Raw genomic sequence first — 16,631 nt, forward strand, 5'->3', positions numbered from 1 at the left:
CCAAGACTACTTATGGAACAATGACTGTTTCCTTGATTCAGCTCAATAGGTTGAAACATTGAGCTATGAATTTTTGACTGGACAGTTCAACAAGACATTCTGTAACTGACAAAGCACTGTAAGGGATGAATTAAGCTACTCTGAGGTAATTAGAAAAAAAAAGAACAAATCACTTGATTGGAAAGTATGTGAGGTCCTCATCTTACCTTCTACCCTTCTCCCATCCAAGTTGAGGAATATTGATGCTGACCACACTTTCCATTTCTAAATTAAGGGGTTTACATCAAGCCTTTTCAGTGCAGGAAAATCACAGACAGAAACAGACATGCTCCTTCTACATGGTCTATCACACTCCCAGGATTGGGACAATATGGCATTAGATACAGAGCAAAGTTCTTAATTCATTTTGCAAGGTGACTCAGTGCAACCTTAAGTGCATGAGTTAAGCCTTTTGCATTTTCTACAATCCAGCAAGACACTCATTTAAAACCAGTGAAATCTGGATCTCAGTTGGAGAATCTTCAAGGAGATGAAAAAAAATTGAACAAACCCATCTTCTGCTTGACTACACTGTAAAACACGCTGAAAATGAACACACAGTTTAAGTGCCACACCTAACCAGACCTGACTCCATTCAAATTATTCCGGTAAAACAACCAGAGATATAGCTACCACTAAAAGCAGCACCTAGTGTTTCCAGCCATCTTGCTCATTTTATGCTGAGCTATTACTACCTCATGTTTTACTTATTAACATCAATATATATTGATAGTATTTTCTCGCCTATATGCCTGAAGAGGCTGACTTTAGCTGGAACATGGGCCTATTGGTGCTTGTCAAATTCTGGAATCACATTTAAATGTACATGCTTCACATGTGATCTTGTATGTGAATATCTCAATGATTCTACCTTATCAACATGAACAGACAGGAGATTCTGTGGTCCCGAGCAAGACTCCCAGATGGTATGTTGCCTCCTGGGTGCCAGGGTCAGGAACGTCTCGGATCATGTCTTCAGGATTCTTAAGGGGGAGGGTGAGCAGCCAGAAGTCGTGGTACAGATCGATGCCAATGAAATAACGAGGAAAAGGGATGAGTACGTGAAAAGTGAATATATGGAGTTAGGTTGGAAGTTAAAAGGGAGGATAAGCAGAGTAGTAATCTCAGGGTTACTACCGGCGCCACGGTCTACTGAGGCTAGGAATAGGTAGCGAGTGCAGCTGAACACATGGCTGTGGAGCTGGTGTAAGAGGGGATCTTCAGACATTTGTGAAGATGGAACCTGTACAGAAAGGACAGGTTGCACCTGGACTGGAGGGGCATTAATATCCTGGGCAGGAGGCTAGCTAGAGCTCTTCAGCAGGGTTTAAACGAGTTTGGAAGAGAGATGGGAACCGGAGCTGTGGATCAGAGAATGGGGTAGCTGGTGTACAGGCAGATACAGCATGCAGAGAGTCTGAGAGTGCGTCGATTTTAACGCAATTAGTGTCAGGAATAATGGTGATGAACTTAAGAGCGTGGATCAGTACTTGGAGCTATGATATTGTGGCCATTACAGAGACTTGGATAACACTGGGTTGAATGGTTGTTGGAGAAATAGGGAAGGAGGTAAAAGAGATTGGGGAGTGGCATTGCTCATCAAGGATGGTATCACAGCTACTGAAAGGGAGGTCGTCGAGGAAGGTTTGTCTACGGAGTCAGTATGGGTGGAAGTCAGAAACAGGAAAGGAGCAGTCACTTTATTGGCAGCTTTCTATAGACCCCTGAATAGTAACAGAGACACTGAGGAACAGATTGGGAGGCAGATTTTGGAAAGGTGCAGAAGTAATAGGGTTGTCGTCATGGGTGACTTCAACTTCCCTAATAACAACTGGAACCTCCTAAGTGCAAATAGTTTGGATGGAACAGATTTTGTCAGGTGTGTCCAGGAAGGATTTCTGACTCAATATGCAGATAGGCTGAGTAGAGGGGAGGCCATATTAGATTTGGTGCTTGGCAACAAACCAGGAAGAGCATTTCAGTGATCGTGATCACAACTCCCTGACCTTAACTATAGTCATGGAGGGGGACAGGAGCAGATGGTATGGGCGAGTATTTAATTGGGGGAGGGGGAATTTCAATGTTATTAGGCTGGAACTGCAGAGTATAAATTGGAAACGGATGGTCTCCAGGAAATGCAGGATAGAAATGTGGAAGTTATTTAGGGAGCACTTGCTAAAAGTGCTGGATAGGTTTGTCCCACTAAGACAAGGAAGGGATGGTAAGGTGAAGGAACCTTGGATGACAAGACGCATGGAACATCTAATCAGAGGAGGAAGAAGAAAGCTTACTTAAGGTTGAGGAGGCAAGGATTGGACAGGGCTCCAGAGGGTGACGAGGTAGCCAGGAAGGAATTGAAGAATGGGCTTAGGACAGCTAGTAGGGGGTATGAAAAAGCCTTGGTAGGTAGGATTAAGGAAAACCCCAAGGCATCCTACATTTATGTGAGGAACAAGAGGATGGCCAGAGTGTGGGTAGGATCGATCAAGGTTCGTGGACGGAACTTGTGCGTGGATCAGAGGTGGCAGGGAAGGTCCTTAAATGGATACTTTGCTTCTGTATTCACCAATAATAGGGACCTTGGTGTTTGTGAGGACTGCATGAAACAGGCTGATATGCTCAAACAGGTTGATGTTAAGAAGGAAGATGTACTAGAAATTTTGAAAAACATGAGGATAGATAAGTCCCACAGGCCAGACGGTTTATACCCTAAGTTACTATGGGAAATAAGGGAAGAGATTGCTGCGTCTTTGGCAATGATCTTTGCATCCTCACTATCCTCTGGAGTTGTACCAGATGAATGGAGGATGGCAAATTTTATTCCCTTGTTCAAGAAAGGGAATAGGGATAATCCTGGGAATTACAGACCAGTCAGTCTTATTTCTGCAGTGGACAAATTATTGGAGAGGATTCTGAGAGACAGTATTTATGATTATTTTGAAAAGCACAATTTGATTACAAATAGTCAGCATGGCTTTGAGACGAGCAGGTCATGTATCACAAGCCTTACTGAATTATTTGAGGATGTGACAAAACACACTGATGAAGATAGAGCAGTGGATGTGGTGTATATGGATTTTAGCAAGCATTTGATAAAGTTCCCCATGGTAGCTCATTCAGAAAGTAAGGAGGCATAGGATTCAGGGAAATTTGGCTGTTTGAATACAAAACTGGCTGATCAATAGAAGACAGAGTGGTAGAAGATGGAAAGTATTCAGCCTGGAGCTCTGCGACCAGTGGTATTCCACAACGATCTGTTCTGGGACCTTTGCTCTTTGGGATCTTTATAAATGACTTGGATGAGGAAGTGGAAGGGTGAGTTCGTAAGTTTGCCAATGACACGAAGCTTGGTGGAGTTGTGGACTGCATGGAGGGCTCCTGTAGGTTGCAACAGGAATTGACAGGATGCAGAGCTGGGGAAAGAAGTGGCAAATGGAATTCAACCTGGAAAACTGTGAAGTGATTCATTTTGGAAGGTCAAATTTGAATGCAGAATACAGGGTTAATGGCAGGAATCTTGGCAGTGTAGAGGAACAGAGGGATCTTGGAGTCCACATCCACAGATCCTTCAAAGTTGCCAGCCAAGTTGATCGGGTTATAAAGGCGGCGAATGGTGTGTTGCTTTTATTGTTCAGGGAAATTGAGTATAAGAGCGGTGAGGTTATGCTGCAGCTCTATAAAACCCTGGTTAGACCACACTTGGAACATCGTGTTCATTTCTGGTCACCTCATTATGGGAAAGATATGGAAGCTTTAGAGAGGGCGCAGAGCAGATTTACCAGGATGCTGCCTGGACTGGAGGGCAGGTCTTATGAGGAAAGGTTGAGGGAGCTAGGGCTTTTTTTCCCCCCCACTGGAGCGAAGAAGAATGAGGGGGGACTTGATAAAGGTGTACAAGATAATGAGAGGCATTAGATAGAGTAGATTAGTCAGAGACTTTTTCCCCAGGGCAGAAGTGACTATTACAAGAGGGCATAATTTTAAGGTGATTGGAGGAAGGTAAGGGGAGATGTCAGAGGGAGGTTCTTCACACACAGAGTGGTGGGCGTGTGGAATGCACTACTGGCGGTAGTAGTGGAGTCAGATAAATTAGGGACATCTAAGCTACTCTTGGATAGGCACATTGATGATAGTAAAACGTAGGTTATGCAGGGTAGTTTGATCTAGAGTAGGATAATGGGTTGGCACAACATCATGGGCCAAAGAGCTGTACTGTTCTATGTTTTATAATCAAAGCAAATTCAAGAGCTGAGCCCCATTCTAACCTGGCATGAGATGCATACACAAGCACCTTCCAGCAGAGGTCACCAAGTAGCTATCAGGAGTAAGAATCCCACACAACCAGGGGCAATGCAACCACATGTAATATTCCAACTGCCATCAAGCTCAGCAGAGACCAAACAGAAGTCATGCTCTTGTCGTCACATAAGAACCCTAAGCAAGATGTCAACATTGCTCCTTCAGCAAGTTTCAAAAAGCCAATCTTGAAATGAATGGAATACAATGAAAACACCAAAAAAATGGACTTGGATTCTTGCTGCAAAATGCAGGGCAAACTTTGAAGAAACAGGAGATCTTGAGTTTTGAGAACCTTGACCTCCAGGTCTGTTAAATTCCCTTCGAGTAATGAACGATCGGCTTCATAACTCCAGGTCTTGGACTGAAATAGTTTTTGTTGTATTTCTATGACAAGAACTGCTTTTGTCTACGAATACACTTGAAAGAGTTGTGATTGTCTGCAGTACAGTTAGAGTTGACCTCATCCTTGGACAGCTCCTTTCAAACCCACAACCACTTCCACCTAGAAGGATAAGGCAGCAAGAAGCATGGGAACATCACAGCCTACAAGTTTCTCTCCAAGCCACTCACCACCCTGGGTGTGGAGTTGCCAGTGTTTGACTGGGGTCAGCAAAGTCAGAAGTCATAATAATTAAAAACCAAAAGAACTGTGGATGCTGTTAATCAGGAACAAAAATAAAGTCGATGGAAAAGCTCAGCAAGTCTGGCAGCATCTGTGGAGGAGAAAACAGAGTTAACGTTTCGGGTCCAGTGACCCTTCCTCAGAACTGATGGTGGCTAGGAAAACGTCAGTTTACGCAGAAAATAGGGTGGTGGGTGGGGTAGGGAGTAAACAATAGGATAGACCCCAAACAGAGAGAAAGACAGTTGACAGACAAAGGAGTTGCTAACAGAACTCTGGAGCCTACCTCTTCTTCCCTTGCCTCTGACTCTATCCCCTCCCCCAACCACCCCACCTCCTGTCGGGTATTCACCATTCCTGCTAACCTTCCGCTCCCCAATGCTGAACGCTCTACTCAAAGGCCTCAGCTTTATCCCTCTGCATCCCCACCTTAATGAATTTCGGGCACAACGTAACACCCAATTGTTCTTAGTCATCTTCGCCTCCGTGCTCATTTCTTTGGACAACAGTCCTCACCCTGCCCCACAGACCCCTTTGCCCAACTCCAATACACTCTCTCCAACTGGATCCCTCGCTCCAGCCTTTTACCTGCACTCGATCTTTTCATTGCGAATTGTCGACTTGACATCAGTCGCCTCAATTTCACTGCCCCTCTTAACAAATCCAACCTATCTCCCTCCGAACTGATTGCACTCTGTGCACTGAGATCTAATCCAAACTTTGTGATCAAGCCTGCCAATAAGGGTGGTGCTGTTGTTGTCTGGTGTATTGACCTCTACCTTGCAGAGGCTGAGCACCAGCTCTCAGATACCTCCTCTTACCGTCCCCTGGACCATGACCCCTCCATGGCACATCAGGCCATTGTATCCACTACGGCTATGGATCTCGTTTCATCCGGTGATCTCCTCCCCTGCGCTTCCAAGCTAATAGTCCCCCAACCCCGCACAGCTCATTTCTACCTCCTGCCAAAAATCCTCATACAGGACTGTCCAGGCAGACCCATTGTTTCAGTCTGCTCTTGCCCCACAGAACTCATCTCTTCCTACCTTGACTCAGTCTTCTTCCTGCTGGTGCAATCCCTACCCACATACATCCATGATTCATCTGACGCCTTACACCGGTTTCAAAGCTTCCAGTTTCCTGGCTCCAGCCACCTCCTCTTTACCTTGGATGTGCATTCCCTTTACACATCCACTCCCCACCAGGAGGGTCTTTGGGCTCTCCGCTTCTTCCTGGAGCAAAGACCTGAACCATCCTCGCCCACCACCAACCTTCTCCACTTGGCCAAGCTTGTCCTCACCCTCAACAACTTCTCTTTCAAATCCTCTCATTTTCTTCAGGTAGGAGGGGATGCTATGGGTACCCATATGAGTTATGCCTGTCTCTTCGTGGGGTATGTGGAACATTCCTTTTCTGGTCCTATTCCAGCCCCCATCCACAACTCTTTCTCCAATACATTGATATCATCGGTGCTGCTTCCCTCTCTCATCAAGAATTGGAAAACTTCAACTTCGCCTCCAATTTCCACCCTGCCCTCACTTTCACCTGGTCTATCTCGGACTCCTCCCTTTCTTGAAATTTCTGTTTCCATTTCCGGGGATAGACAGGCTACTAATATCCATTACAAACCCACCGCCTCCCACGGCTACCTGGACTATACATCCTCACACCCCACTTCCTGTAAAGACTCCATCCTATTCTCTCAGTTCCTTCGTCTCTGTCGCATACGTTCAGATGAGGCTAAGTTCGACAAGGGAGCCTCGGAAATGTTGACATTCTTCCTCAACCGAGGATTCCCCAGCTTCGTTGTTGACAGGGCCATCAATCCAGTTCAACCCATCTTCCACACTTGTGCCTTCACCCCTTCTCTTCCCTCCCACAACAATAGGGTTCCCTTATCCTCACCCACCATCCCACCAGCATCCACATCCAGAAAATCATCGGACGTCATTTCCGCCACCTCCAGCAAGATGCCACTAACAGACAACCAGACACATATGCCCCTCCCCTGCCTTGTCTGCCTTTTGCAGGGACCATTCCCTCCAGGACACCCTGGTCCATACTTCCTTCACCCCCAACACCACCTCACAGCCCTATGGCACCTTCCCCTGTAACCGGCGAAGGTGCAACACCTGCGCATTTACCTCCTCCCTCCCCACTATCCATGGGCCCAAACATACCTTCCAGGTGAAGCAACACTTCACCTGCACTTCCAAGAATCTAGTCTACTGCATTCGCTGCTCACAATGTGGTCTCTTCTACATTGGGGAATCGAAGCGTAGACTTGGTGACTGCTTCACAGAACATCTACGTTCTGCTCGCAAAAAAGACCCTGAACTACCCGTTGCCTGCCACTTCAATGCACAACCTTGCTCCCTGGCCAACATTTCTGTCTGTGGCTTGCCTAGTTCCTCCAGCTTGCGCTGGGCTTCACAACACCTCATTTTCTGCTTAGGGACCCTACAGCCCTCCGGACTCAATATTGAGTTCAATAATTTTAGGGCCTAAACTCCCCCATGTCCCAGCCCCCTACCCTACGCATCAGGCCTTGTTACCACATAGCCTGCCAATCCACACCCCCCGTTGTTAGTCACTAACAGTCCCTATTAACAACTATTCACCCTCCCAGCCCGATTGTTAGCAACTCCTTTGTCTGTCCAAATGTCTCTCTCTCTCTTTTGGCTCTATCCTATTGTTTACTCCCCCCCCACCACTTCCCTATTTTCTGCATATAAACTGACTTTTCCCCAGCCACCATCAGTTCTGTGGAAGGGTCACCGGACCCAAAACGTTAACTGTTTTCTCCTCCATGGATGGTGCCAGACCTGCTGAACTTTTCCAGCAACTTTGTTTTTGTTCCAGAAGTCATACTACACCAAGTTATAGTCCAACAGGTTTATGTGAAATCACAAACTTTGGAAACACTGCTCCTTCGTAAGGTGAAGTGACTTCTCCTAACGAAGCAGCAGCAGTGATTAAATGTTGGAGCAGCTCTACAGGTGGAGTTGCCTTATCCTGCTCCTAGTACTAGTTCAAATGTAAGACTGAGCTACATAATGAGACAGAGTAGTTGACCTACAACTTGGTCAAAGTGATAAGTTCTCTGAAGTATCTTAAAAGGATGAAAAAGGGAGCATGGAGGAGAAATTTATCCATGGAATTCCAGAGATATAAACTCAAGTTTGTGGAACAGCAGAAAGAAAGGAGAAGACCAACTACATCTATCACCCATGATCACAATGAAATGGCTTTCAAAATCCCTGCTAGCAGGTGGCATATGCCACAGGGAAATGGCCTGCTGACAATGATCATCTTGATTCTTGCATGAAGGATGAACAGATCAGAGATGGGTTAAGCCATGAAATATTTCTTGACTTGCAGGAATCACCTCTTCAGTGTAACTAAGATGAATTACAGCTGGAAAATGCAATGGATTTTGAACAGAAAGAAACATTTAACTGTGAGAAAAGTGTGACCTTTAAATGTGCTGCGAAGTGCAATCCTTTTCGGCTATGAAGGCTGAGCAGGATGATTATTTTTGCCAACCATGCTCATTTTCTCTCCTCCCCACCTCTTGTTCTGAAAGGGCTTGTTTCTGTTGTTTGCTTGCATGATACTGATCACTTGCCAATTCTTGTCCTGTGTGTCATTTTTCATACCTGCTCTGAGACTGGAGCACAAAGCCAAAATTGCCCCTGTCCTCATCCAACGTGCATATGGATACTTTCAATAGCGGACAGCTCAATTTTCAGGCTACTTCTCCTCTCTACTCCAGAGTACGGACTCCTGCCAAACTGCTGACTGTGACAGATCAGCTAACTCTTCACAAATGCAGATACAGTCTGTAGAGTTCAGTTACACCTGTCCTTGACCACCTAAACAAGCCACCAGGCTAGGTACTGTTACAACTCAACACAATATACTCTCAAATTACCTACTGTACTATTGTTGCTCCAAGCCCCAACAACGACAGTAAACCACATGAGATTCATGTTTTCCACTCGAGGAGTACGGAGTCAATCTAGATGTGGAGGTGGCAGCTTAATTTCAACAAGAAAGAAATACGATATCCAAAAATCACCAACGAATAAGTATCCTGGTATGCATTAGCCTGAAGTATATACTCTGGCATAACAGGCCTGTGCTGTCTGAGCTCCAGCAAGGTCAATGACCTCGCTCATGCTCGTGTAGGAATGTTGAATGAATAAACAGAAGTACCAAGAGTTAGAATTATCAGAGACAAATAGGGACAACTATTTGTTGTCAGCAGCTAACAAAAGCAAGACACAGTCTCCAATCTGAATTGTTTCCAGGCACAACAATCACAGCTCTCACCATTCAAATTGTACATCGAGAAGCGATAGGAGAAGTTTGCAAGATTGGTTTCTTGCCGAAGGGGGGATTTCTTCACCTCTTCAGGTTTCCCAGTATCCAAACTCTGAGGAGATAAAACAAAAGCTGTTCTCAACTTCATAGTATAATTATGGTAACTGTAAACTCCTTTTAATTCAGCTGTGGAAAGGGATAATAATTCACAGTCAAAATCATAAAGTATATCAGTTAATTATTTTAAATGTCTAGAAATGCTCATATCAACAAGGTCAGTGTTCTTATTCTTGATCATTATCAGTGATCCCAGTTCAAAGAAGTGATGACAGCAGCAGTTTCAAATTTAACAACATTTATGTGTGAACAGCCTGTCGACACTCACTGCTGAGTTTCACACTGTTGCTGGATGATACCCAGTCCTGGTGCAACTAAATTCAGGCAGAGCTTTTACTGTTGAGTTATATTGAAAAGAAAAGGGTCAGTCTTGCTATCTTGCTTCCAATAAACAATCTAGTTGACCCTATCCTCTATAGTGGAATCAAAAGGAACCATAGCAAGACCAAGACCAGGCACTTTTTAAAAAAAAATAAAACCTGTTAATTTGCTGGTTAAGGAGAATAAGACCCAAATGCAAAGAGGGAACAGAGATTTCATTAGAGAGGTATGAAATTAGATGACAGAAACTAGAACTCCAGTAATGGAAAACACGAGAAATCGGAAAACACGAGAAATCGGAAAACACGAGAAATCGGAAAACACGAGAAATCGGAAAACACGAGAAATCATTTATGATTTCAGGTTCGTTTCTGATGGAGGATGTTTAAGTTCTTACTGTGCAGATACCAGTTCCAAATATAAATCATCCTCAGAGAAAAGTAAATTTCCACCTTTCTTCTCAAGAGGCAGACTACTTATTCTTAAATATTTACCCTAGCTTTTGTCTCCTCTAACAGAGGAAACATCCTCCAGGTATTCCACCCTATCCAGTTCTTTTTAAATGTAACAACTAAAGGCAACAATTGCTGGAGAAACTCAGCAGCTTGGCAGTATCTGTGGAGACATTACAGAATTAATATTCCAAATCCTGTGACCCTTCTTCAAAACAGTTCTTTCCACAGATACTGGCAGACTGCTGAGTTTCTCCAGGAGTTTGTTTTTGTTTTACTTCTCCAGAACATGCAGTTTTTTTTTTGTTTTGTTCTTTTAAGATATTACATGTTTCAATAAGACCACTTCTCATTCTTCTAAACTCCAATATGTTATAGAGCTAACCTATTCAATCTTTCTTCAAAAACAACCCTTATATCTCAGAAGGTTTGCCCAATATCCTAGGATGTGTGCGTCTGTGTGTGCATGTGCGTGTGCATAAATGGCTGGCTCATCAGTACCAACCTATCTGGAGGGACTGGTGCTGTTGGTTAAATCCAGTACAATTATGCCATTTTCTCTTGGAATTCATGGGCAAAGGTAACAGAGTGGTTAAGTACAGAATGTGAAAATGTCAGCAAAATAAGTGACAGGAAGAAACAAAGTTGGCTTACTGAGGTCAGAATGTTCAATTTCTGTTTCTCATACTAAATTCTTCTATTCTTATTAGTCAAGGCTGCTGTTAAAAGCTGGAAAATCACAGCAACTATGAATGTATGACTATTTTCCGAAGAAGGGTGCTGACACAAAACGTTAGCTTTCCTGCTCCTCTGATGCTGCCTGGCCTGCTGTGTTCCTCCAGCTCCACACTGTTATCTCTGACTCCAGCATCTGCAGTTCTTGCTATCTCCAACTATGACTAGTCTGTTTCCCCCATATCCCAGTAAAGTCGTGACCAGTATCATTGGCTGTACAGCCCTTAGTAAGTCAGTCCTCAATTCCAGAATTCATTATGTCATTAACATCAGAAAATAAATGCATACACACACACACACCCACACACACACCACACAATCTACTACAACTACAAACAAGAATTATTAAAGTTTGATTATACGATACAGCAGTTCTCCTGCAGATTGGAGGAGTATTTGATTGTTAGCTCAATACACGAAAATCAATAACCCTTTAAAAGGCATTTCCCATCATTCGCATTCTCGGAGGTAGAATTATGGTTAATGCAACTGATGACCAATGGAAGTGTATTCATTCAGCAAAATCTAGTGATTGTGATGTGGAGATGTCGGTTTTAGACTGGGGTGGACAAAGTCAGAAGCCACACGACATCAGGTTATAGTGCTGCTCCTTCAACAGGTGAAGAGGAGCAGTATGTATGACGGTTGGTATTTCCCATGCTCAACTGTGATACTGAAATTAAACCTGTCTTATCTATGAACTGCCATTGTCAAAAGAGGCAACAAGGAAACTCATGGATCAATACTTATAACAAGAAAAGTTGGAAAAACCTGAACCTCGCCTATCGAAACCTTGATCCCTAATCACAAGCTCATCTAGTTACTAACAAGAGGCAAAGAGAACTCTTGACATAAACAGTATACGTAACCAGTTTACAAACAGATATATCCCTGAGCAATAAAGGCAGTCAACAGACTACTCCCTGCACAATTCAGAAGCCTTGTAACCTCAAGTCAGGCTACTCTAACTTACCTGAGTGAGTTTGTCAAGCTCACCAAGCCAGGCGCCAAACATCTTATCCAAGTCCTGGTCCTCCTTATCACTGTCCTCCTCCGCAGCATGGTCCACATCTTCATCAGAGGTCTGATCCATCTGTAACCAAAGAAACAAACAAACAATCATTAGGTTTATTTAAGATGTTGTATTGCAATGCAATTCACTACTTTAAATGTATCCTTTCAAATTCCTCCCACCATGTATGACCGATCTCTACCCACCAGTACGCAATTCGAGTTGTACAGTGACTGACCTCTACACACCAAATATTCTCGTGAAACCCTGTGCACTCCAATATACCAGTATTATACAATGACAGACATTGTATCCAAAGCTGTACTCATACTATACAGTGAGACTTGTTCCCCGCAGTACTGTACACTATTTTACAACGTACCCACAAGAACCGCATACCAGCATAATGCCAACCCACATCAAGTAACACTAATCCAACATTATACAGCATCATATCCACAGCTGTACTCCAGTTTTATTTATGGACAGACCTGTACTCACCAGTAATATACCTTAGTATTATACAGTGACAGACCTGTTCTCACCATATGCTTGATCTCAACATTAGACTATAGTGGATCTGTATCTACCAGTATTGTTCAAATCACTATTATCGTTTAGATTAACTAAACAGCTAGTACAAGCCAGTTGGCACAAGGAGGGTCTATACCCTATTGTGGGCATGCCATGAAGCAGCCATCACTATACAAGCACACACCAGCGATTAAACAGCACAAATCTCCAGTATAAAAGACAGCTCAAAGAACATTCAGTTGGCAAGGGAACAAGTCGACAAGTCCACTCCCACAATTTCCCCTGTTTCCACTTTAAGAAAATATGTCCAAATAGAAGGCACCCTCGCATATATTGCTATTAGGTGGTTTTAGAGAACATCAGCATGGTTTCGCAATAGTTTTGAATCTGATGATCCAGCCGGAGATGATGTGGTGAAACTGAGGGAACCAGAATGTGCTTTCTCACTCTTCCTCATGCCTGAGAGTTCTCATTACACCTCAAATTTAGCTGCCACTCCCAGAGAAGCCATTGCTCATCACAAATGAACATTGTAAAAGTTGATTATAGATCTTATTCCCTCCCATCACATTTAACTTCTTCCCATGATTTAAAGATCATGAACTGTTCTGAAGCGATAGGGGCTTTCAGAAGAATAATACCAAGCAAAGCTATAAGATGTCTCTCCAATCAAGTTTTTAGGGTTAGTACAAAGTGTGAAGGAGTAATTCTGTTCAGTGGAATAGTGAATTCCACTTACAGAATAAAAATTACTGTCATGCATTAGTCATAAACAGCACTCACTGGGAACAGAATAACACACGCCACAATTTATAAATACGAAATAGCTGCCTTATTGTTGTATTGGTATTACTAGATGGTATATTTGGCATCCAGGACATTTTTAAAAATGTTCAGAATAATGATAGGTTTGACCACTAGTCTCTGAAAATTGACTGTTCTCAGCTGAAGATGTATATAAAATGGTTGCAATCAGTCAACATACCACTCAGTTAGAAAGGGGGGAGGGAGGGAGAAATCAATCTGCTCCTGATCTCTAATCAGTGGTTTTTGATGGTGAATGTGTATGTGTGGATGAAAAGGTCAGTTGTGACGTCTTCCATAGTTTAATTGTTCACTAAAAGTCACAATCAAGGCTTAAAACATTAGAAGTGGTCCCTTGGGTTGGTATCAGAATGTCACCAGCACTATGAAACAATAAGTCAGTATACTTAAGTCTCTTGGAACAAGGGGATCAAGAGGGGAGGGCAAAAAAAAAATACAGAAAAAGGAGTCAGAGTGGAATAGTTTAAAACCACCTGATAAATAGGATCACTGGGAACAGGTATATGATGAAAGCTCAAGTGACTGAAATGACTTGCACTTAAGTGGTACTCTTAAATCTGTGAAATGCAACCGGTCCCCAGCACCCTCAAGTATCTGTTGGAAACATGGCAGTCAATTTGGTACCAGCAAGGTTCCAAAAAAATGTCAGTGAATTGGAGATTGTTCTCTTTGGAGAAGAGGCAGTTAAGAAACATGAAATAGATCTTTTTACAATTAAGGATACCACGGGCAAAAAGGGACTCAGATTTTACATAACTGTCAAAAAAACGAGCAAAGAGATGCAATGACATTTTCTTCGTGCACGCAGAGGGTTATAGCTATCTAGAATGCACTCCGAAATGGTAACAGAATCAGGATTTCACAGAAACATGTAAATGAAGCAGCTGTTTCCACTGCTGGTAAATTGACAATAAGGTGACGTTCACTACCCTTATTCTGAAGGGTAAAATGACAATATTTTTCTCCAGGTTATTACAAAAGGGATGTTTTATTACAAATCCTTTTCAAAAAAAAGGGAAGAGAATGAATAATTTAAGATAGTATCAAAAAGAAGTGAAAAAATAGTGAGATTACCTTGCTGAGCTTGCACACTCAATAGAGAGGGCTCCATCAATGCGTGCTATTGCCAAACAATGTAGAATTGACAGTATCAAATCACATTTATAAAAATATGATTTATGGTACATACACCTGAAGGAATTGCCTTATATACTGCTGTGTTTCCTTAATTCATAAATAAGACCACAAAAATACATAATATCTCAAAATGCAAAAGTACTAAACCCTGAAAGTTCAAATAAAAATTAGAAGTCTGCTTCCACACTGTCCTACTCATGGGTCCCAACACAACAGCCCCATCCAATCTTTCAAATCATGTTTCTTTTCAATCAACTATTTGTAACATGAGCACAAACAGCACTCGAACATAAATAATTTAATCCAAAAATCAATAGCTGGAACTGAGCTATGGGTCGGAAGGCAGTACCCAGTGCAAAATTGCTCTCTGGTGACCCACATGGATATCCAGGACAAACTGTGCTTAAAACTGCTTTTTGCTTGAAAAGAACCTGCATAAATGATACACATTTTAAAGGTATAATTCACTGAAAGTTAAGGGATGAAGGAATTCAGAGCTGTGAAATCTCTCAAATGTGATGCTCAATTTACAACACTCATTTGCCTTGCAAATGTGACAACCTGTCCTTGGACGTTTTTTTTAAAGGAGCTTGCTGGATTTTCACATTAATTGAACATTAAACTAGCTACAAAATAATAGTTAGTAGTTAGTAGCATGAGCACCTTTTAGACAACTGATCATTTTTAAAGCAACACTACTCAACCTTTCTGCCTCAGAAATTGAATTTATAGCATGGAATCTTGACTGGCATTTTTTTCCCCTCTTACAGACTTAAATAGAAATCAAATTATAATTTCTTACCTCACTTTTCTTCTCTCAAAACATAATCCTTGTCTATCTGTTAAACAGATCTAACCAATTAATCTTCACCTTTGTTGTTCTTCTCTTCAATCTTTTTGCTAAAATCTCAGTCGTTAAAGCAATAGGTTGTTCATCCTATCATTCACTAAATTCAGAGATACCCCATTGTCTTCACTGGGCTGTTTCAATTCAAACTCTCGGACAAACTTCTAGCAAATTACAGTGAATACTTGTGGCAATAAAGCTAATTCAATTCAATATAAAAATATTGAGATGAGGTCGATAAAAGTCTAATAGAACGTATAAGATGCAACATGCCAGTAAGATCCAGCATTTTCATCTGATTTGCCACTGCTGATTGAAAATAGCTCCCTACAACCAGAAATTGCTTCACCAAAAAGTAATTTCTCAAGATACATATCAATTAGGATGCTTTACGCTATTGACTCAACTACCAATAGACACATTCTAGAATTATTATGCTATTGGGGCTGTCATGAATGAGATAGGTCAATGCACAGGGATTAAGCAGCTGATTGTTTGAAATAATGTTTCCTGACTGAGAATTGGAGTCACATTTAAGATCGACAACCCCATGTCAGAACACTTCTGAAACGTTTATTGTTTCTCTCCAAACAAGCAATAGCGAATATTTCATAGAAACAGAAAATAGGAGAAGTAAGCCATTTGGCCCTTTGAGCCTGTTCCACCATTCAATATGCTCATGGCTGATCATCCAATTCAGCACCTGCTTTCTCCCCATACCCTCTGATCTCTTTAGCCCCAATAACTATATCTAATTTCTTCTTGAAAAAAAATCAATATTTTGACTTTAAAACATGCTTTGATTTCAAACATTTTCCATTTCTAATTCATATTTTCAGCTTCTGCAGTGTTGCCCGAGATGTGATGGAGACACCAGCTTCTGTAAGCAATGTTCAGCCAACTGGAGTACACTCAAATTGGATATCATCTTTCCATATTTTATTCACTCTCAGTGTTTGCTTTAGTCTGTGTACTGGAGGCAGTGTTTAAAGAGAGATGTCCGTGCCAAGTGCGGCAGCAGGATAAGTCGAACATTGTAATTTTATCTGTTCTCACTGTACATAAATATCCTGCCTTTAGTTTGTAACTAAACTTATTCCTTATTATAAACATCTGAGTTCTACAGATTGGATGTTGCAGGTTCAGCTTTATATGCCAAATATACCTGGTCAGCAGTAAGACTACTGCAATTGGCCTCAGCGTCCCAAGCTCAGTTATGTGCTACCTTTGCTAACTTAAACCAAATAGGAAGTTATTTTCTCCTGCCATTGTGCCATACAGAGAGAGCAATTTAAAATAATAAGCAATCAAGATGTCAGCCAGCGTAACCAAAAACATACTGGAAGTAGGTGTCTGATTAAATTA

At 42.2% G+C, this 16,631-nt stretch overlaps 1 protein-coding gene across 4 annotated transcripts in view; it reads right to left on the reverse strand.

Annotated features, from left to right (window-relative positions):
- Positions 1-16,631, reverse strand: part of LOC125453846 (ras-associated and pleckstrin homology domains-containing protein 1) — a 199,186-nt gene that overhangs the window by 82,368 nt on the left and 100,187 nt on the right. For all 4 annotated transcript variants that reach the window (XM_048533878.2, XM_048533877.2, XM_048533876.2 and 1 more), the window contains exons 2-3: positions 11,885-12,004; positions 9,296-9,398 (exon numbers count right to left, since the gene is read on the reverse strand). In XM_048533878.2, coding sequence (XP_048389835.1) covers positions 9,296-9,398; positions 11,885-12,004 — 223 coding nt within the window. The remainder of the gene's footprint in view (positions 1-9,295; positions 9,399-11,884; positions 12,005-16,631) is intronic.

The sequence above is a fragment of the Stegostoma tigrinum genome, chromosome 7 (assembly GCF_030684315.1).
Source record: "Stegostoma tigrinum isolate sSteTig4 chromosome 7, sSteTig4.hap1, whole genome shotgun sequence".
Lineage (NCBI taxonomy): Eukaryota > Metazoa > Chordata > Chondrichthyes > Orectolobiformes > Stegostomatidae > Stegostoma > Stegostoma tigrinum.